Source organism: Erinaceus europaeus, chromosome 22 (genome assembly GCF_950295315.1).
Source record: "Erinaceus europaeus chromosome 22, mEriEur2.1, whole genome shotgun sequence".
NCBI lineage: Eukaryota > Metazoa > Chordata > Mammalia > Eulipotyphla > Erinaceidae > Erinaceus > Erinaceus europaeus.
The window spans coordinates 8315825-8338771 of NC_080183.1; the positions used below are offsets into that span (position 1 = coordinate 8315825).

Sequence of the window (22947 nt, forward strand, 5' to 3'; positions counted from 1 at the left end):
TGTTGGATAGGACAGAGAGAAATGGAGAGAGGAGGGGAAGACAGAGAAGGGGAGAGAAAGATAGACACCTGCAGACCTGCTTCACCGCCTGTGAAGCGATTCCCCTGCAGGTGGGGAGCCGGGGGCTCGAACCGGGATTCTTGCCGGTCCCTGCGCTTTGCGTCACGTTCGCTTAACCCACTGCGCCACCGCCCGACTCCCAAATGCCCTGCTTTTAATGTGATCATTGCTAAATGAATTGACAAGCAATAAGCAAGTATGAACGATGCCATATGGAGTAACTGGCAATACTGTGAGTAATTTTTTATTGAAAAACAAGAGACCGGTGGGATCAAAAGCAGCTGTATTTTACCTGGCCCTCTATTTAATATTTAATTTTATGTCTCTGAAGTGTTTTTACACTTCTCCGAGAAACTCTTTTAGTTCATTCAAGTTTCTAACTGAGAATAAGAATTGAATTGTGGTAAACACTCATTACTATAATATTTATCAGAGAAACTCTCCTACTGAAACAAAAAGATGAAGGTTTGTGTGGCAGAAATACACAATGAAACAGCACAATTAACTGACCCTTTAATTTCCATTAGAAATGCTTTATGGTTTTGGTATGCAAATTCTATCTTAGGTTTTTACCAAAAACAAAACAAAACAGAAATATGTCAGTGTTTTGAAATACAGTAAGTGATGTATACTACTTTGGTTTTCTTTTTTTTCCATCCTGGAAAAATAAGTACGTTCCTTTTTATTACAGATTCATTTTCTCTTTAAAACCCTCGACATGACTCTTGTTAAGACACCAGAGCCCACGCATATATGAGAATGCTACACGGGGTTTGATATCAATATAGTAGCCTTATGCAGCAAGGAGGATTTGTAAGCAATTAGCAAAAATTATTTCTGTTTTATTACCCTTCACACTTTGCTTTCTTACTCTTTAATTTCAGTCAGATAACACGTGTGAACTAAAAGCATGGTAGTCATGGCATTTACCTTGTCTACAATCTCTTGGAAAATATTGAGTAGTCAGGAAAATCATGACGCATTTTTGCAGAGAAAAACATAGAAAAATATGCCATGACAGGGCCGGGTGGTGGCGCACCTGGTTAAGTGCACATGTTATAGTGCACAAGGACCCGGGTTCGAGTCTCTGATCCCCACCTGCATGGGGAAAACTTCACGAGTGGTGAAACAGTGCTGCAGGTGTCTCTCTGTCTCTCTCCCTCTCTGTTTCCCCTGCCCGTCTTGATTTCTGGCTGTCTCTATCCAAAAAATAAATAAAGATAATTAAAAAAAAAGAAAGAAAAATATGCCACTACTCAACAATAACCCCAGTACACTTCTACATGACCCCATAGTGGGAACCATTGGAAAGAGAAAGAACTTCACATTTGTAATAAAATATTCAGAAATCTAATGTAGCACACTATTATATCTTATGTTCATTACAGAGCTTAAGGTAAGAATTACCTGTTGTCTCCCAGACATTGGGAAGCAGACAGAGACAACAGGTCTCAGCATCATTGCCAAACATTGTATATGAGGCCTTAGCTAAACCCAATGAAACAAAACAAGCTATCAAATGGTTCTATGTGTTAAAAAAAAAAAATTCAAAACTATTAGTTGGTTCAGATACTCTTAACTATGTTTTTATATAGGGACATATGGAAGGAGAGGTGTGGGGCTTGGCTACACATCCTTACCTACCCATTTGTGCTACTGTGAGTGATGATAAGACCTTAAGAATATGGGATCTCTCTCCTAGTCACTGTATGCTGGCGGTCCGGAAACTGAAAAAGGGTAAGAGGCTCACACTGGGATCCCTTTGCCGGCCCTTGCGCTTTGCTTCATGTGTGCTTAACCCACTGCCCTATCACCCGACTCCTGTGTTTTATATCTTAATGCTTTCAGCCACCAAGTTGCAGATGCTACTATGATGGCAAACTGACTTCCCTGGGCAGACGACCTCACCAGGGAGTCCTGGAGCTCCACCTCCTCAGAGCTCTGCCCCAGGAGGGAAAGATAGAAACAGGCTAGGGGGTATGGATCCACGTGCCAATACCCATGTCTAGCAGAGAAGCAGTTATAGAAGTCAGAACTCCCACCTTCTGCACCCCATAAAGAATAAAGAATAGGAAAGCTTCCAATGGGGGTGGGGTGGGAAATGTAACTCTGGTGGTGGGAACTGTGTGGAATTGTACCCCCTCTTATCCTATGGTCTTGTCGAGCGTGATAAAATCAACAACAAAAAAATGATAGTGAAAAAAAATCGAAACATGGTCAGACTGGGAATACACCAAGGGCAGATTAGTGATAACAGTTCGCTGTGATACTGTTACTTCCATCAAACCACATTTAAGCCGGATTTTTAAAAACCAGCTTGCTTTTTTACTTGCAAAGTGTCCATTCGAGAGGTGGCTCAGCTGATAGTGTGTGAGTCCCCGGGCTCAGTTTCCCATACCACAAGTCCAGGAGTAGTGTCCGCCCCCTTCTCTTATTAAACACTGAGTAAATACACAAATCTGAAAAAAAAGATTTGCAATGTCAGTGATAAAGGCCTCCTGTTTCTGGAATAAGCCACTCCACCACCATGCTCTCGGTGCACTGCTGCTTCAGTCAAGGAAGTACAAGGAATTCCAATGAATATTAATGAAACTCTCAAGATTATTTTAGGAAGAAAACGATACATTTTTAAAGGTTTGAGATACAAGATGAGGAGGTAAAGAAATATGTAAGTGTCGGGGGTCCGGTGGTGGCGCAGTGGGTTAAGCACATGTGGCGCAAAGCACAGGGACCGGTGTAAGGATCCCGGTTCGAACCCCCGGCTCCCCACCTGCAGGGGAGTCGCTTCACAGGCGGTGAAGCAGGTCTGCGGGTGTCTGTCTTTCTCTCCCCTTCTCTGTCTTCCCCTCCTCTCTCCATTTCTCTGTCTGTCCTATCCAACAACGAATTGTGTCAACAAGGGCAATAATAATAACCACAATGAAGCTACAACAAGGGCAACAAAAGGGGGAAAAAAAAATGGCCTCCAGGAGCGGTGGATTCATGGTGCAGGCACCGAGCCCAGCAATAACCCTGGAGGAGGAAAAAAGAAAAAAGAAAAAGAAATATGTAAGTGTCAATAAATTGAAATCAAGTTGTATAGGACAATAATTGCCTAATTGAAGGGAGAGAAAATTCAGGCTCGAGCCGGGATCCTTACGCCAGTCCTTGTGCTTTGCGCCACCTGCACTTAACCCGCTGTGCTACCGCCCAACTCCCGCCTTTAAACATTTTAAATCACTTTTATCTTCATTTCTTTGATTCAAGAGGAAACAAGTAGAGATTTCATAATTTCAGAAGGGGAATATGTGTGCGTTAAAGAAACAAAACTAATAATTTCCTACTGGACGCTGGAAGTGTGGCGTGACTCGATAGGGGAGGAGAAGCAGCTTGCTCACGCGCCGGTTATGTTGTTCCACAAGAGAGGCCAACTAGGCGTTTTGTGTCTTGTGTTTGCCTTAGATGGCATGTGGTAGAGCAACTTGTCTTTCCCCTGAAGGCAGCAACTTAGCACATTCCTGCTCAGGGGACCCCGATTTCACTGAGCTGGCAAGACCCTGAGTGCTCATGCATGTTACCTGCCACACTCTTACTTTCCTTTATGTCTTACTAAGACCCCTACAGTACTGTTGCTTCCAGTCCCCAGATATACTCAGCATAATGTCACCAATATGGTGGACCACTGAGACGTGTATGGAGTGTCAAGATGACTAGGCAAGCTCTGTGGACTAAATTATAGCAGAGAACAGGAGAGTTGAAATAGCCTGGAGCAAAGCTTTGAAGGTGTGTGCAGGTACAAGCCAGGTAAAAGCAAACTGCTTCTGGGGGCCCATACAGACTGTTCCAGAGGGAAGCGAGCAGTAACTAGGGGGACAGCCGCATGCAGAGTGCTAGCCGCCTTCTTAGTTTGACCCAGCCAAGGTGGGGAAGAGCAGCTTCAATCGTGCTCACTCCCTAGTTAAACCACTGAGCACGACAGTACCTAGACTCCATCCGACGGTCACAAATAGGCAGATTTAAATTCTGGTGGGAGATGTATGTCACCACTCCGTAGTCCAAGTTTGCAGTAGTTTCACTGGTTTTTATAGTTCTCAGGTTTGAGGGGTTTGCTTCTGGTTTGTCATCTTGGTAGAGAGAAGAGTTTCCAAGGATTTTCACTTAGTTCTTCCTGTCAGAATGACCATAGAGCCAGAGTCCCTAGGGTCCTACCATTGTTGTATGCTTTACATTGGGTTGTTCTAGCTCTCCCCCTGCCAAGAAAATTGGATCAGTCCTGCTAGTTTTGAGGACCCGCTTGGCCCCGCCCCAAGGAACCCCGAGAGGGTTCCAGGGTTCCAGAGTTGGAGAGTTAGAGAGAGTGCTTGGGGCCGCCGCGGGGGAAAGAGGCAGCAGAGTTCTGTTTGGTGATTAGTTTGTCTTAGTTTATAAATCGTTGATCTTAAATAAAGAAATATAGCTTCCCTGCCCAGCCGTTGTCTCCGCGTCTCTGTTACCCGCCCGTGAAGCTAGCCCGGCCAGCTGGAGCCACCAAATTTTAACAACAAGTTCTTCCTGTCAGAATGACCATAGAGCCAGAGTCCCTAGGGTCCTACCAGTTACTGATAAGAGTCCCAGAATGCAGGACTTGAGTGCGACTTACAGAACATCAGGGGTTCCCTCTGGCTCAAACTTGGCCGTAATCACCATGAAGCCTCGGGTCTACTGTGTTCTCAAGAATAGGCCAACTCCGAGCCCATGGCTAGAAGCCCTTGAACAAGTGAATGTCTCCTGTGTGTGTGTGTGTGTGGGGGGGTTGTCAGAGGGGCTTCACTGCTCTGAGCCGACTTTTTATTTTCAGATAGAGAGAGACAAAAACAGACAGGAGGAGAGAGGAAAAGATACCACAGCACTGAGCAGACACATTATCCAGGTGAGCTGTCTTGCTGGCCCTGACGGCAAATCCCTTTCTCTAGCCCATGACCCTTCTATTAAATGGCCTGGGACCCTTGGAGGAAGATTTATGTTGCATACTTGTGGCACTGCCACAGAATGCTTCCTCACTGGAACCCGGCCTTCCCACCAACCGAGGTTTCTTAGTACAGATCTTTGGCTCGTGATGGAGCTGCAGCCCAATAAGCCCATTGTAATTGTTAGTATGGTAAGTTAAAAGTGGGTGTTAGGGCCAGAGAGGTCACTCAACAGCCCAGTTTAAGTTCTAGTAACATGTGGAAAGTGCTGTGGCAATGAAGGAAACGTCAGTGCCGTGATGTCTCTTCCTCTCTCTCTGTCTCACTCTGAATAACCTAAGTGGCCAAGACTGGTGAAATCGTTACGCACACGCAGACACACACACACACACACACACACACACAGTCTTAATATACCAAGGCTACCAAGCATTATAGCTTAGCTTAGCCTGGCCTACTTTAAACGTGCCCAGGCCATTCATTAGCCTGCAGTTAGACAGTTATCTACCACAAAGTATGTTTTATAATGAAGTGTTGAATGCCTAATGTAATTTATTGAGTACTGCACTGAGTGCAAAAACCAAAACGCCCTTATTCAAAAGCTGAATTATACTTTCTTTTGAATGTATTTCACTTTCCCACCAGGTAAAATTGTTTATTCTTTTTTTTTTCTGGACTGGGAAACCTTCTGATAAATTGTTTTTCCACTGTTCTCCCCCCCCCCCGGTAAAATTGTTTACAATCCCAAGTCCTAAGTTAGGGATCCTTAGTACAGGTCACCAAGATGAAAGCATTTTTGTTTGGGTTAACTTGATGGGTTATATTTTGATGTAGGAACTTTCAAACATGTTTCTGTATATATTAATAGTCATAGCATTTCTAGACCCCCCAAAATAGTCTTTCAAATCATATTAAATAAGGGCAGTCTCCTTTTTGATAATGGCAAAACCCATATAAATATATGCTCAGGTCTAAAAATTAGTTTTAAAAAAAATCTATAATTTGCCACTGTGATGATTTAAATCAGGGTTTTTACTATCAGACCTGTAGTTTTTGTGGATTTTTTTTCATTTTTTATTTATAACAAGGAAACACTAACTAAACCATAGGACAAGAGGGGTACAACTCCACACAATTCTCACCACCAGAACTCTGTATCCCATCCCCTCCCCTGATAGCTTTTCTATTCTTTACCCCTCTAGGAGTATGGACCCAAGGTCTTTGTGGGATACAGAAGGTGGAAGGTCTGGCTTCTGTAATTGCTTCCCCACTGAACATGGGCGTTGACAGGTTGATCCTTGCTCCAAGCTTGTCTCTCTCTTTCGCTAGTGGGGAAGGGCTCTGGGGGAAGCGGAGCTCCAGGACATATTGGTGGGATCGTCTGTCCTGGGAAGTCTGGTTGGCATCATGCTAGCATCTGGAACCTGGTGGTTGAAAATAGAGTTAACATACAAAGCCAAACAAATTGTTGACCAATCATGGACCTAAAGGCTGGAATAGTGCAGATGAAGAGTTGGGGGTTCTTCCATTTTGTAGATAGCTAGTAAGCATATTTTAGTTATATTCCAAAGGGCCTGTGGCTATACTAGTTTCTTTTTTCCCCTGAGCCTAAAATATGATATGCATGTGGATCCAACTTATTGTCTGGGGAGATGATGTCATGGCTGGAAAAAGGACCAGAAAGCTGGATCAGGACAGAGAGTAGCTCCAATATGAGAAAGGGGTATAAATATTGTTGACTGTAAACCCCATCGATTTGATGTTATCTAGGGCCAATATTCAGCTTAAATCTGAGCTCACATTCTGTGGTCATGAGCAGGAATATTCCAAGCTGCCCCATTATCGACCCATCTTCCTCAGGTGTAGCATAGAGTGTGTTGTCCATCCTCCCTTCTGAGGACGGAACATTCTCTACCATTGTTGATCCAAGTTGAGGGCAAGGTCCTATGGGGGCCTACAAATGGGGTCTATTGTGTTGTTCCTGATAGAGGTGACCGGTAACAATGGAGAGAGGGATTTATTCGAGATCTAGGCCCATCATGTCTGTTTGGGAATCTCAAGACTCCCCGACTAGGGCCCCAGCTGGTGGGGTGGCCTGATAGTGACTAAAGAGTCACCATTAAAGTATGTCAGTCTTTTGCCCTTATTCAGCTTTTGCAGTCCTTGCTTTGATAAGGTTGGCTTTGGAGTGAGTGAGAGAACTGTAATAGGAAGTAGGTGAGGAGGGTATCTAAGTCTAAGTGGACACTATTTCATTATGAACTTCATACTGACTCACTACCGACTATTGTGTATTTTTGCTTTCAGGTATATATTTTGCCCTAATTTATGGATACATGTGAACATATGCTCTATCTTACGGGAACCTCAGAAATGAGAATCTATTTGCCTAACCACTATGCTATCTCCCACACCCAGGTCAAAAAATTTTTTAATTGAAATCACTTTTAAAAAGACGGCCTTACATGTTTTATTCATTGGCTGGGAATGCAAACCTCCCCACAGATTTCCATATAGATCTTTATTTTATTATTTTTTTGTCACCAGGGTTATCCCTGGGACTCTGATACTGTCCAATTAAACTGCTCCAACTGAGTCTTTTTTTTTTTAAATTAATCCTTTTTTAAAATTTTTTTAATATTTATTTTATTTATTTATTCCCTTTTGTTGCCCTTGTTGTTTTATTGTTGTAGTTATTATTATTGTTGTTGTCGTTGTTGGATAGGACAGAGAGAAATGGAGAGAGGGGGGGAAGACAGAGAGGAGGAGAGAAAGACAGACACCTGCAGACCTGCTTCACCACCTGTGAAGCGACTCCCCTGCAGGTGGGGAGCCGGGGTTCGAACCGGGATCCTTATGCCGGTCCTTGTGCTTTGCGCCACCTGCGCTTAACCTGCTGCGCTACAGCCCGACTCCCCCAACTGAGTCTTTTTTAAATTATTATTTATTTATTGGAAGTAGAGTGGGGAGAGAGAGAGAGAGAGACCTGTGCTGCTTCACCACGTGTCATGTGCATTCAACTAGGTGTGTCACCACAGGGGCCCCTGAGTCTTATTTTTGTAGAGGTTGAGAGACAGAGAGAGAGGAAGAGAGACCCCAGAGCCCTGCACCATGTTCCTGAAGCTTCTTCTCCTGTGTAGATGCTCCCAGTTGGTGGTGAAGGTCTTGAACCTGAGTATCACACATGGTAAAATGTGTGCTCCATTGGACCAGCTCTCTCGGCCTCTGTATGTTTGTTAAAATCTCTCATCCAGGGAGTAAGGTGATAGCGCAGCAATTAAGCTCAGGTGGTGCAAAGCACAAGGACCGGTGTAAGGGTCTGGGTTCAAGCCCCCAGCTCCCCACCTGCAGGGGAGTCGCTTCACAAGCGGTGAAGCAGGTCTGCAGGTGTCTATCTTTCTCTTCCCCACTCTGTCTCCCCCTCCTCTCTCTATTTCTCTCTGTCCTATCCAACAACAATGACATCAATAACAACAATAAAAACTACAATAAAACAACAAGGGCAACAAAAAGGGAAAATGAATAAATAAATATTTTTTAAAAAATCTCTCATCCATTTACTAGCTCCCTGGTAAAGTTCAGTACTTTTGGACTATATTGTGTCCTTTGGGACGAAATGAATGGAACTGGCAGTGACAGTGCTATGGAAATAAGTAGGTGACAGACAAGTATCAATGATTTGACTCATGAAGCATAGAGAATTAAAACAACCCCCAGCTCCCCACCTGCAGGGGAGTGACTTCACAAGTGGTGAAGCAGGTCTGCAGGTGTCTATCTTTCTCTCCCCCTCTCTGTCTTCCCCATCTCTCTCCATTTCTCTCTGTCCTATCCAACAACAACGACATCAATCATAACTACAACAATAAAACAACAAGGGCAACAAAAGGGAATAAATAATAAATAAATATTTTAAAAAATAAATAAATAAAATTTAAAAATTTTTAAAAAGAGAATTAAAACAAATGAACATGAAAAAATATATATATATAGTCAGCCCACATCTACGGGAGAACTATGATTACTGATGGAGGGGGTTGGGAACACAGAACTTTAGTGGTGGGAATTGTGTAGAATTATACCCCTATTATCATATAATTCTGTGAATCACTATTAAATCAGAAATAAAACTGAGTGCTCATTAATGATTGATACTCATTAATCATAGGATTTCGTATCTTTGATTTCCACTAGCAGAAAACTTTATTATGTATTCCCTCAACTGCTTTATATATATATATATATTCATATTTTTCTCTTTTGTTCCCTTATGTCCCTCAAACTTATTTTTTAAATATATTTATTTGTTTTTCCTTTTGTTGCCCTTGTTTTTTTATGGTTGTTGTAGTTATTGATGTCGTTGTTGTTGGATAGGACAGAGAGAAATGGAGAGAGGAGGGGAAGACAGAGAGAGGGAAAGAAAGACAGACACCTGCAGACCTGCTTCACTGCCTGTGAGGTGACTCCCCTGCAGGTGGGGAGCCGGGGGCTTGAACCGGGATCCTTACGCCGGTCCTTGAGCTTTGCGCCTTGTGCGCTTAACCCGCTGTGCCACTGCCCGGCTCCCCCTCAACTTCTTTCAAACATTGATTTGACAACATGCTAAATTAGAAATTGTCTTTGAAGGGTTTTTTAAGCACATGCATTTATAAACAGAAGAGGATCGCCTGACGGATGCTGTCTGTCTCTTGTAGGGGGGAGATGTTGCTGTTTTTCTTCTGACGGTAAGGCTTTAGCTGTAGGACTCAATGACGGAAGTTTCTTGCTGGCAAACGCAGACACCCTGGAGGATCTTGTCACCTTTCACCACAGAAAAGATGTTATTTCGGATATTCGGTTTTCACCAGGTGAGACTGCACTGAAGTTATGTGACTCATGGCATTGAGTGAACAGATGAATGTGCAGTTGTTCTAACCATCACCTCGGTCAGCATTTGCCCTTTCTGGCTGGGACAGGCGGTGTGGTGAGAGGTACAAGCTGTGTGTGGTGAGAGGTACAAGCTGTGTGTCAGGTCCGGGACTGCGGGAAGCTCCTCACGTCATGTGCATGACCCGGGTTTGAGTCTGGACACCCCTTGGGAGGTGTTAGGGCGCTGGAAGAAGCTCTGAGCAGCGCTCTCTCTGTGTCTCACTGTCAATGAACAGGAGCTGAGAGGGACAAAATTACACACGCACTAGGCCTTGACTATTTAAAAAAAAAATATTATGCTAAAAAAAATGGATTGCCACCAATTCTGTTTTCTGTGTCAAAATCCAAGAGGGAATCCAGGCGGTAGTGCAGTGGGTTAGGCACAGGTGGCGCAAAGCATAAGGACCGGCTCCTCACCTGCAGGGGAGTCTTCCCCTCCTCTCTCCATTTCTCTCTGTCCTATCCAACAACGACGACATCAATAACAACAACAACTACAACAAAACAAAAAGGAATAAATAAATAAATAAATAAATAAATAATAATAATAAAAATCCAAGACACATTTCTTTGAGTTTCAGTTTCCTCGCTTGTAACAAGGGGTTGGCTGGTTTTAATTATATCCTCAATGCCTTTGAAATGGTATTAACTTTGCTTTGTCATTTTCTATTATTTGGTATTTATGATAAAACCTGTAATGTAAAAATTGCAGGTGAGAAGGCAGAATTATGTTAGTTGAATTACTAGTTGTTTTTTTTCTAAATTTGAAGGTTTTTTAATTAAGTACATGAAAATGTTTTCAAACTGTATCAATATGTTAATCAAGATAATGCCTTGAAATTTTTGACATTTGCTTTCCAGAAAACGACATCAAATGTACTTCAAAAATGTGTTTTCTTTTGTGAATCATAATACCTACATTCTAATGTCATTTACCATTCAACTCATCTATATTAATTAATGAATTTAGACAGAGAGAAATTGAGAGAGGAAAGAGTGATGGAGATATACCCGGGGCACTGCTCCACCAGTAGTGAAACTCCGTCTCTTCCCAACCCTCGGCAGGTGGGGACTGGAACTTGGACCTGGGTCCTTGCATATTGCAAGCCATGTGCTTAGCCGGGTGTGCCACCACCCAGCCCCGAGGCACAACATTTTAACCACAAAGAAAAATAAAGCAGTCTTCTTCTTCTAGCGTTTGCCCTTCTTCCGTAGCCAGTCAACAGCGTCAGGTTGAGCCTGATGTCAAGTTTCGAGACCTCCTTTGAATCTGGAGAGGTGGCAGTCGTTGACTATGTGGGTCATAGTCTGTCTGGAGCCGCAGGGGCAGTTCGGGTCGTCTCTGGCTCCCCGGCGATGGAACATAGCGGCGCACCGGCCATGGCCTGTTCGATAGCGATTGAGGAGGGCCCGATCATAACGTGCTGGGTCAGAGCCGGGTTGACGCTCGCAGGGGTCTGTGATGAGGTGTTTGTTCTTGACCTCAGCTGACTGCCAACTCTGTTTCCAAGAGTGTGGAACAGAGAAGTTCTCTTCTCTAATAAAGCAGTGATAAGTCATGGCTACCTAGGAAGCAAGGGATGGAATAGACTGGCAATGGTGATGATACTGCGTGTGTCTGACAAGAACTAAGAAGTCCTCCCAGATATTAGTTTTGTACTGTGTAAAAGAGATCCCAGACAGCTACATCTCTGTTCCAGGCTCTGGGAAATACCTGGCTGTGGCATCCCACGATAGCTTCATAGACATCTACAACGTGATGAGCAGTAAGCGGGTGGGAACATGCAAAGGCGCCACCAGTTACGTGACCCACGTGGACTGGGACAGCAGCGGTAAGACTCAGAGGACCTTGACATGTGTGACACAGAGTGTAATGAGCCTCTGCTTTGCAGCAGGATGCTTAATGCTAAATATTGTAAGTGGGGAGTCGGGCGGTGGCGCAGCGGCTTAAGCGCAGGTGGCGCAAAGCGCAAGGGCCTGCGGAGGGATCCCTGTTCGAGCCCCGGCTCCCCACCTGCAGGGGAGTCGCGTCACAGGCGGTGAAGCAGGTCTGCAGGTGTCTGTCTTTCTCTCCCCTCCCTCCATTTCTCTCGGTCCTATCCAACAACGATGATGACAAGAATAACTGCAACAATAAAAAATAAATAAAATAAAAAATTAATATTTTAAGTGCTCACTTTTCAAGGGTATTTTGTTTCACATATTCATCTCTAAGACTCTAGGATCATAAGTTAACATTTTCCCCTCAATTTACAGTGACAATACTTTATTAAAAAAATCCCAAGACTTGTTTCAAAGGTTTTTTTTTTATAAGCCTACCAGAAATAATCTTATGCACCAGAATTAAATCATTTATAATTTACCTCCACGGCTATTAAGAGAATCAAGTTTTCTTAATGTATGCTGTGAAAGAGTGTGATTTTATGTTTATGCTTGTTTTGTTTCCGTAAGTTATTAAATATCACACTGACTGTGTATATCCTTATGTTCATGTTTTTGTTTGTTTGTTTTTGTTTTTTAGGAAAGCTCTTACAGGTCAATACTGGTGCTAAGGAACAGTTGTTCTTTGAAGCTCCTAGAGGGAAAAAGCAAACCATCCCCAGTGCAGAGGTGAGAAGGTCATTTGTAATCTGACATGATTAAGTGGTTAGTGGAGCGACGCGTGTTTTCCATCACTTCGAACTTAAGTTATTTGAATTGCAATTATTATTATTATTTTTGCTATAACCCCACTTTATTTGGTCAGACTGCATAAAGGAAGAAATGCTATATAAAAAGAAAAATAGGGGATCTGGGTGGTAGCGCAGCAAGTTAAGCGCACATGCTGCAAAGCACAGACCCGTGTAAGGATCCTGGTTTGAGCCCCCAGCTCCCCACCTGCAGGGGAGTCGCTTCACAGCAGGTCTGCAGGTGTCTTTCTCTTCCCCTCTCTGTCTCCCCCTCCTCTCTCGCTTTCTGTCTGTCCTATCCAAATATGACGACATCAATAACAACAACAATAATAAAAAAGAAAAGAAGGAAAAAAAGAAAAACAGATTACTTGTATATCTAGGTTTGCCCCCACTTACTTTCCCCAAAGGACAAGAAGTATACAGTAGCAAGCAGGAGACGAGCCTTCTAACTATTTATTTGTCCGTCAAATGTTTGGAACCCATGTGCCTAAGGTGCTTGTTGGCAGATTCCTGGTCAAAGACTTAAATTAGGAAAGAAAGTCAGATTTTTGTGCCATTTAGGATTATCAAGTGTTTGGCGTGGCCAACAACAAGAAGAAAACAAAAGGTGAAGGCGACTGAGATGTAGTTTAATGAGGTTAGAGATTATAAAGAAATAAAAGTGCTTCTTCGTTTTTTTACCTAATAGACTTCCACTGAATGAACAGATAATAACAGTCTTGACAATAGAATTTTAAACACCTTTAATTTCAGGATTATTATTAGTGCTTCAACACAGAATACTTCAGACATAGTGAGTCACGACCTGTAATACTGTCTAATACCTGTAAGATTGTCAAACACTAAGTGCCAGTATTGGTGGAAATGCCAGTTTCTCACACCAAACAAAAATCACTAAACATTAACGTATTTGAAGACTATCATCAAAATGCCAGCATAGTACACTCACAGTTTCCACCTGTATTTCCTTTTTAATATAGCCTGTGAATCGTCACACATGTATTCCTTAAGGGGAACTCAGCCGTTCCTGGATTCACTATCTGATCAGCACTATGCATGTTAGTTGGCTAGCACAGCACTTCAATGCCATAGATTGGCTTCAACAACAAAAAATGGGTTTTATAGTCGTGGAAGTACACTCCCATTTATAAGGCAACACTTAAAATCATATAATTGTGTTGGTATTCCATAAAAACCTTTTACCTTGTACAGGCTTTCTTATATTAAAAATAAAATAAAATAAAAGACTCTAGAAACTCCCAGATAACATTAAACTGTGAAATGCACTTTGAAAATGGAGGGAGTTACTTTTCAAATGTTGTATTTAAGACCTTTTATCTGTTAAAAATATAGTGAACGCTATTATTTTCCAGTACTGATTAATTGTAAAGCATACTTGTGATGCATTCATAGACCTTCAGACTTGCAGTGGAGGGATGTTTCTGAATCATCCTAAGAACAGAAGGAGTCTCATTTATTATCAGTGAGCACAGCGTCTAGAGCGCAGTGGATAGATAAGATCATCTGCCAGGGCTAGTGGACTCGGGAAGCTATGCAACCAAGACAACTAAACATTTCGCTGCTGAGTTGTAATTTTGCTTGGCTCACATAATTGCAAAGGAAAAATGTTCACGTTATTGTTTCAGAATCTAATTTTTTTTTTTTTTTAGGTAGAAAAAATTGGTTGGGCATCGTGGACAGGTGTGCTTGGTGTATGCTGTGAAGGGATTTGGCCAGTGATTGGAGAAGTCACAGATGTCACCGCCTCTTGCCTCACCAGTGACAAAATGGTCCTTGCGACTGGAGATGACTTGGGATTCGTGAAATTATTTAGATTCCCTGCTAAAGTATGTGACTTTCTGTAGCTCTGCCGTCCTGATTAGCAGTAAATTAGAAGCTATTTGTTTTAGAAGCTATTTGTTTTAGAAGCTATTTGTTTTAGAAGCTATTTGTTTTGATTAGAAGCTATTTGTTTTCAGCTTTAAGATGTTTTTACAATGTTTACTTCTTCACTTACTGATTTATTAAGAGAGGAAGAAGATGAGAGAGAGACAGAACCGGGGCCTCACTCAGGCAAAGGCAGTGCCACAAGCAACTTTGACATGCAGGTTCCCTGCTAGCTGCTGCGGCACCTTCCTGACCATTCAGCTTAAATGCTTCCACCAGCTGGCCAGTGAAACATGAAATACTATGAATCCAACACCTGTAAGAATTGTAACAAAACACTGTTTAATGTGATGATTCTTATTTTACTAAAACCAAACCATACAAATCCTTTGGAGTGCCAAATACATGGTAGACTGAATCTTTTTTAAAAAATCAAATATGTACTGTTCTGTGGGTGTACTCAGTCATTTATTTTTACTCTATTGAACAGTCAAAGTATTTAAATTAGTTACTATTATAAGGAAACATTCTGGTAAAATTTTTGCATATGTAGCATTTTCTTTTTTAATTTTTTATTTTAATAAGAGTGAGACATTAGAGCCCTGCTCACCTCTGGCTAATGATGGTGCTGGGAACTGAACCTGGGAACTCAAGAGCTTCAGGCTTGAAAGTCTTTTGCAGAACTATTATGCTGTCTTCCCCAGCTATGAAGCATTTTCTTATCATAGATTCATAACATAGGATTGATGAGTCAAAAATTAGAACATTTTTATTCTTTTAATGCAGAATACCAAGGTGATTTTAAAGAAGTTGAGCCCTAATAATAGCTGAGCCCTAATAATAGTGATGTATGATACTAGTTTTATCCTATTCTAAGAAGATTGGGAGACTGCTTTTTACTATTTGGTCTTTTTTTTTATTTTAACAAATAGTTGAAAGTTCTTAAATAGCAATATTTCTCAGACAGATTGTTTGAATTTCTTTTATTTTCATCTCTAGGGAAAATTTGCAAAGTTTAAGAGGTATGTGGCCCATAGTACACATGTGACAAATGTTCGCTGGACTCACGATGACAGCATGTTGGTCACCTTAGGAGGTGCAGATATGTCTTTGATGGTTTGGACAAATGAACTGGAGGGCTATCGAGAAAAAAGGCCTTGCGACAGTGAAGAATCTGACATCGATTCTGAAGAAGATGGAGGTAAGCCATTTTTAACTGCTATTTGAATGAAGATTCGGAGATACTGTAATGTAACTGATCTAAAGCTGCAGGAATTTGTTGTTGTGCACGGGCCGCGGAGAAGAGAGAGAGGGGGTCCAGAGCGAAGAGGAAACACAAATCTTTATTTGCGCTGGCACCTCAGAGTTGGGTGCTAGAGAAGCAGGTTGGGCCACGTGGAGGTAGCGAAAATGGCCACCTCACGCAGTAACCTTTCCTGCATCTGAACCCCAGAGTGAAGCGCTGGCAAGAGAGCGAGGTGCGGAAGAAGAAGGGCTTTTATAGGAGTAGCTCTCACGACAATGGGAAGGGGGAGGAATAACCATAGCACTCCAGGATGCTAACTCTCGTGAGAATGGGAGGGGGGAGGAGTAACCAAAGCACTCCAAATATCACGGGGATATAGACAATGCCCTGAGGGCACAACATGGGAACAGGCACTCCCAGAATGTCCCAACTCTCGTGGGAACTAGCAGTAGCCTGAGGGGACAACATGGCAGATGTGACTGCATCGACACAATTTCCCAGCAGGAATTAAACAAGTAGAATTGCAATTTGGATACTTCTGGCTTTAGTCTGTTTCCTTTTTTTTTTTTTTTTTTTTTGTCTCCAGGGTTATTGTTGGAGCTTGGTGAAGCTTTATGAATCCACTGCTCCTGGAGGCGATTTTGGCCATTTCTTTTTTTTCCATTTTACTGGGTAGGACAGAGAGAAATTGAGAGAGATGGGGAAGACAGAGGGAGAGAGAAAGACAGACACCTGCATACCTGCTTCACCACTTGGGAAGTGACCCCCCCCCCCCCAATGTGAGGAGCTCAAACCAGGATCCTTGATTAGGTCCTTGTGCTTTGTACTATGTTTGCTTAGCCCAGTGTGCTACCGCCCGGCCCCTGGCTTTAGTCTGTTCAGACCTCTGGTCTGCAACCTGAAGTTGGCTTTGTGACTCAGAAACAAGAAGTCAGCAGGTAGTGATGATTTAGACATCCTTCCCCTACAATTGTCTGGCGATCACACTGTAAATGAGTAGTGTTAACAGGAGCGCTGCAGGATTATACTTCATATGTCAAATGTTTTCTCTTGGCATACCAGTTATGCCAGCTCATTATTAAAAAATTAGAGAATACATTTTGTGATAAAAATAATAAATGTAGCATCTGTAATTGAACCACTCACAGGTAAGCCGTGTTAAAACGTTGGGTATATTCTTAGGAGTATGAATATGTTTGTATGTTTTGTAATGAAGATTGCATTATGGCGAACTGATTTTTATTGCCTGCTGTTACCACTTAGTAATATGTTAAAGCATTGTTACATACCCTCCTATGTCATTTTATTAGCTTGTATTACTTTCATAAATTGACTATAACTCAATTAATTTGAGTCACTTTGCACTGTTGAGTCTACTTGTATCTACTTTATTAGAGAAAGTAATTAGTTGTACCTCTGAAAACAATTCTTGTGTTTGATTGTTTGATGGCAGGCTATGACAGTGACGTCACAAGGGAGAATGAAATCAGTTACACCATCAGAGCCTTATCAACAAATATCCGCCCAACATTTGGAATCAAGCCTCATTTGCAGCAAAAAGAACCCTCACTTGATGAAAGGTAACAAGTTTTCAACCAGACGGTGAAAAAGACAGTGAGATTAAAATTGAATTTATTGTTTCACTGAATGACCTTTTGCAAAAACTAAATATGAGTCCTCTTTTATGGTAGACTTCCCAGAAAATATGGTTCTCAGATATACTTTTGGTGGTTACTCTGCCCATTGAAAGTAGCTTAGGAAACAATCTTGTACTTAAAAGACCCTTATTTAGGGGGGCAGGCAGTAGCACAGCGGGTTAAGAGCACACGGCGTCAAGCATAAAGTTCAAGCCTCCAGCTCCCCACCTGTGGGTGTGCAGAGTCGCTTCACAGGCGGTGAAGGAGGCCTGCAGGTGTCTGTCTTTCTCTCTCCCTCTCTGTCTCGCCTTTCTCTCTCGATTTCTCTCTGTTCTGTCCAACAACAGTGACAGCAATAACAACAACAATAACGATAAACAGCAAGGGCAACAAAAGGGAAAAGTAAGTAAATAAATAAGTAGCCTTATTTGTTAAATATAAATAATATAAGATGGAGAAACTAAAAATTGAGTTTAATACTAAACTTTTTAGGATGCCCATGAGCAGAGATGTGATGCAAAGCCCTTTCTGCCCACACGCCTTTCACATTTTTGGATACTTATACATTGTTCTCTAATGAGAATTAATGGTCTTTATTTGAAATCAGTAAATCAAAAATAAGGTCACATGCAGAGCCTCAACAGAGAAATTATGAACCTAATGTGTTTAAAATCATGAGGGGAAAATGGAAAAAAATAAAGAGGCGTATGGTCAGCTCATGACTAATATTTGTGAAAAGGTGTTAAATAATGGCTAGAGCAGACTTAGCAGGAAATAGCAGTGGGCACCTCTGCGGAACACCGTGATGAGGTAAACTTCATAGTTAGAGTAAAAGTCACGGATGAGGAAAAGTTAACACTGGAAGGCAGCTTATTCACCTTGGACAAATTTGTGTCGAGCTCGAGTGAATGGGTAGTCCCTGAGGGAAGTTCTGAGCGCAACGGTGCTGAGCGAGATACAGGAGACAAATCACATTAGTACAGTTTCTCTTCTCCCCACGACGATAAAGCTAATAATAGGCATGAACAGTCTTCTAAGCCAGTACTACCTCAACAAAAATTAATTCAAAAGAAATCATTGACGGAGGCTTGGAGCTTGCACACACAGACAGGTTTAACACTGACCAGTTCTGACCTGCACTCGGCAGCACAGCTGCTGTTCTCACTCCAGGGAAGGATGGCCCGCCCATCCGGGACGTTCCAGCTAATCACAGTGTCACTGAGTTCTCAGGAGACAGAGAGAGAGAGAGAGAGAGAATTAACTTTATTGTTATAAGCAGTTGTACCTATGAATAACATTCTTAAGTGCAAGCTCTGCCTATCTATTCATCAGCACATTTAATGTCCTGCCCTCTCCTTATGTTAATGTCCCCTGCTTTCATCATTTGGTAACCAGCCTTTATGGTGGAGAGTCTTGAACCCTGGGCCTCTCTCCTTCCTCCTCAGACAAGTCTATCTTCCTATACAAACCCATCGACTCCCCTGGAGGTCCTGCTGTCGGTTTGTAGTTCCTGTTTTTTCCTCCTTCAGACAGGGGCCTCCTCGGCTCTTGTTCCTGTGGTCTCTGGTACCAGCTTGTGGACAATTCAACCGTAAGCTCTCCTTGGTTTCTGGAATGAGCTAGCAGGGCTGCATACTAAGCTGCCTAAACAGTAAAACACTAAAAGAGCAGTCACAAATGGGCCGCATAATTATGTCATCATTCTCACATAGTGAAATAGTCAAAGAAGAAGAAGTAGAGAAAGTCTTCCCAGCTTTAGTCTGTACAAAATACTGTTTTCATACTTCACATAGAATAGTTTTTTAATCAAATATTAAGACATACTTGTCAAATATCATTACACATTCAAAGGAAAATGTTTTTAGTGATAATAATGGTTGATACTTTTGTGGGGTCTTTTTTTCCCCAAGTAGCTTTAATAATTTTATGTTTGTCTTTCATCTGTAAATACTTTTAAATTAAATCTGGTGGGTTTATTTTTTTCATTGTTTTTTATGAACATTTCTGCTCTTGTATATGTGGGTTCTGGTATCAAACCCTGTTCCTCAGACAGATAAGTTCTGTGTGTTTTCGCTGAAACACCTCCCAGACCGTACAAACTTTGGTTTTTTACACTTGCCAGTTAATTGTTTTAATATTCTTAAATGAAGACATTTAAAGTAATGTGTAGACATTTCTGTTTTTTCTTAACAGTCGCTGATTCATTGCCTTTCCGCTGTTTATTAAAATATATGTATTCACCATCAGTTTTCATGGATGTTTTCTTCCCTTTTTTCTACTGCTCCTTTTGAAGGCAGGGGGTAGTAAGGTAAGTATCTCAATAAAGAAAATATTTTATTCCAAAATTTACTCTTTGTTTTGATCTATATAGTGTTTTTAAGTGTTGGGTTTTCCTTTGTAAAAACAATGACTTACATTTGTAAAGAGAATAGCTAGAAAGTGAAAAAGTGCTACATTTTTATGTGCCGGGGTGGCTGTCCTGATGAGGAGTCTGATTATGATAATGCAGTCTTACAGTGGGGTTCCCTGAACTCCTGTAGTCTAGACTTCTGGTTTCCCTTTGTTTCAGAGGCTCATAGGAACAGACCCTTAACCACATACCAGTGAAGAATTGTTTATCAACCTATTAGCTTTATTTAACACATGGGTAATAAAAAAACACCAGTACGGGGGAGTGATGATATTTGTATGTTTAATAAAATGTGCAAGAAAGGACTCTGGTGTCCTTTTATAGTTTCCTTTAGTGAGATGAAAACATCTTTACAGAAGACTAGATATTTCAGAAGCTTAAAAATGGTGTCAGAAAAATGTTGGGAGGGGGGAGCCGAGTGGTGGTGCACTGGGTTAAGCACACAGAGTACTAAGCACAAGGACCAGATTCAGACCCGCTGCTCCCCACCCGCAGGGGAATGCCTCACAATCTTTCTCTCTCCTTCTCTTATCTCCCCTTCTACTCTCAATTTCTCTCTGTCCTATCCAATAAAATGGGGGCAAGGAAATGGCTACCAAGAACTGAGTATTCAGAGTGCAGGCACCAAGCCCCAGCGATTACTCTGGAGGCAAAAAAAGAATGGAAGAAGGAAAGGAAGGGATGAAGGGAAGGAGGGAGGGAGGGAGGGAAGGAAGGAGAAAAGAAAAATGTCGGGGGGGGGGGGTACTGATTTTTTAAAAGTAGAGTTGAGACCAGACTATACGAAGACTCAAGTATTGAGTACATCTGGGTTCACCTGGCAGAAAACAGGAATCCTTTATCTTTTCAAAACAGGAAGTACATGTGCAAAGATGATGGGTCCTGGACTGTTATGGAACTCCCCCTGCAAAGGCCCACAACACTCTTTTGCTATTTTTAAAGAAACAAAACATTCAGATGTAGAGTAAGTTACTCACTACTGGGCTGTGTTTTAAAGGAACTTGGATAGTTGACAGTGGTCTAGAAGGACGGGCAGAATGAAGTAATGTGGGGAGGCCTCTCTCTGCTACTTGTTTTAGTCTACAAATTTGTTGTTGTTGTTGTTTGAGAGAGAGAGAGAGAGAGAGAGAGAGAGGACCACACCAAAGTGTCCTTCAGTACAGCGGGGACCAGGCTCAGCCTGGTCAGGAACATAGCAAAGCAGCAAACTATCCCAGTGAGCTATTTTGCTGGCCCAGGGCCTCATTATATTTCAAAATAAGAAACGAAAGAGGAGATACAGTTGCTGTCCTGGGGTGGGTGACTTCTGTGGAGCTGAGTGATGCGTCCGTCACGCGCTAAAGGAGACTCCCGCTGGTGTCAGTGGGGAGATGTGTGTGACAGTTTCTGTGATCCCGTCAGCTCTGCTTCAGTCACTGTTCTTAAAGAGGTTTTAAAAGATACGTTCTCCTTTCCTGTCAGCATTTGAACTCCAGCATGGCCTGTGCCTGCCCAGTCGGGTTCGGGTGGACTGTCTAGGAAACCCTTGGGTCAGAGGACACGGAACTTAGAATCCTCAGGCGGTTTCCTTAATGACAGCTAATGCAGGCACTATGAGTCCACTGCTCCTGGCGGCCATTTTTCCCCTTTTGTTGCCCTTCTTGTTTATCGTTGTTGTTACTATTACTGTTGTTATTGTTGCCGTTGTTGTTGGATAGGACAGAGAGAAATTGAGAGAGGAGGGAAAGACACAGATGGGGAGAGAAAGACAGACACCTGCAGACATGCTTCACTGCTCATGAAGCAACCCCCACCCGTGCAGTTGGGGGAGCCAGGCGCTCGAACCAGGATCCTTATGCGGGTCCTTGCACTTTGCATCATGGGCTTAACCCGCTGCGCTACCACCCAGCCCCCTAGACCCTGCTTTTAAGAACAGATTGCTTCAGTGTTTTGTCAGAGTGTGGATTGCACTCTGGAACAGCCAAGATGGCAGGCTTTAATGTTTGCGGCATAGAGGTGCTGAGTTCTCATTGTCCTTTTGAACTCCCTGCTGTTAAGAGAATAGCTTGAGGGGGCCGGGTGGCAGCACACGTTACAGTGCACAAGGACCCAGGTTTGAGCCCCCAGTCCTCACTGGAGGGGAAAGCTTTACAAGTGGTGAAGCAGTGCCGCAGGTGTCTCCCTGTCTTTCTCCCTCGATACCACACCCTTACCTCCTTATTTCTGGCTGTGTCTACCCAATAAATAAAGATGATAAAAATAAAAAAAGCAAAAGAGAGAGAGAGAATAGCTTGAGCCTTTTCTTCTTCAGTAAAAGCAGTAAGCTTGTGATATACATAATATTGTTCATGTGTCTTAAATTTCTCACCACAGAAGACTCTTGTTGGCGTTTTTAGTTCAAATTTGTGTTTTAATCGTTTTTTCTTCTTTTTTATCTGCTTCTGGAAAGAGGCTCCAGGTAATCTGCTCCCGTTGCTACACATATGAAGCCTAATTTTGCATTTGTGTTGTCCTTCATCTCTGCCATTAGCGAGCTTTGTCATTTGGTATTCTTCACTTCTCCTAACCGTTGACCGGGATTGTCGCGCTGAGATCAGTCTCCCTGAAGTGAAGAGGGTCTCAGTCAGTTCACACTGTAGAAACAGCCGCTTTACTAGAACCGTATTCCTTCACCTTGCATCGTTTTACAAGTTGTCAATGTTATTCAAAGAACATATATTTTACCTAAATTGTCTTTACAAAATTAAACCATGCAGCATTATGCGTATCATATTTGTTTACTAAAGCCATCAGGCAAGAGTCTACTGAACTCTAAGATTTTCTGTATATATATTATCATGTCATCGGCAATAGTGATGGTTGGACTTGTCTTTCAGTCTGTATCCCTCTGGTTCTTTTCTGTTGCCTAATTGCCCCGGTAGACTTTGATGGAGGCTTATCGGCAAGTATTTTAGAGGTATGTGGGGTGTGCTAAGTGCCGTGTGCACAAATCTAGCTCTTCAGCAAGAGTTGAAATTGCAGCCCTGAAACATACAGCCTGGCAAACCAACATCCCTCAATACAGCTGGAAAAAATTGGGAGATATAACACCGCATTCCCCCCCAAAGAAAATGCCTTAACTGATCCCATACCCATACTTAGTTGCTCAGGGAGAAGAAAGGTGAGTGAACAGGAGGTGACTACAGATGTGAGTTCAGCAGTTGAGGAAACTTCTCAGAAATGTTGT

General features: G+C 42.3%; 1 protein-coding gene across 3 annotated transcripts in view; it reads left to right on the top strand.

Moving 5' to 3' along the window:
- The window catches only part of EML5 (EMAP like 5), a 112049-nt gene that overhangs the window by 62961 nt on the left and 26141 nt on the right, over positions 1-22947 (top strand). The window contains exons 21-28 of one of the 3 annotated variants that reach the window (XR_009547245.1): positions 1656-1797; positions 9677-9829; positions 11591-11722; positions 12412-12500; positions 14233-14409; positions 15449-15650; positions 17149-17275; positions 19526-19640. Coding sequence is in view for 2 of the 3 variants with exons in the window: in XM_060181217.1 (XP_060037200.1) it covers positions 1656-1797; positions 9677-9829; positions 11591-11722; positions 12412-12500; positions 14233-14409; positions 15449-15650; positions 17149-17275 (1022 nt within the window). In the remaining variant the exon portion in view is untranslated. The remainder of the gene's footprint in view (positions 1-1655; positions 1798-9676; positions 9830-11590; positions 11723-12411; positions 12501-14232; positions 14410-15448; positions 15651-17148; positions 17276-19525; positions 19641-22947) is intronic. The other 2 variants (XM_060181217.1, XM_060181216.1) reach the window with 2 other exon arrangements.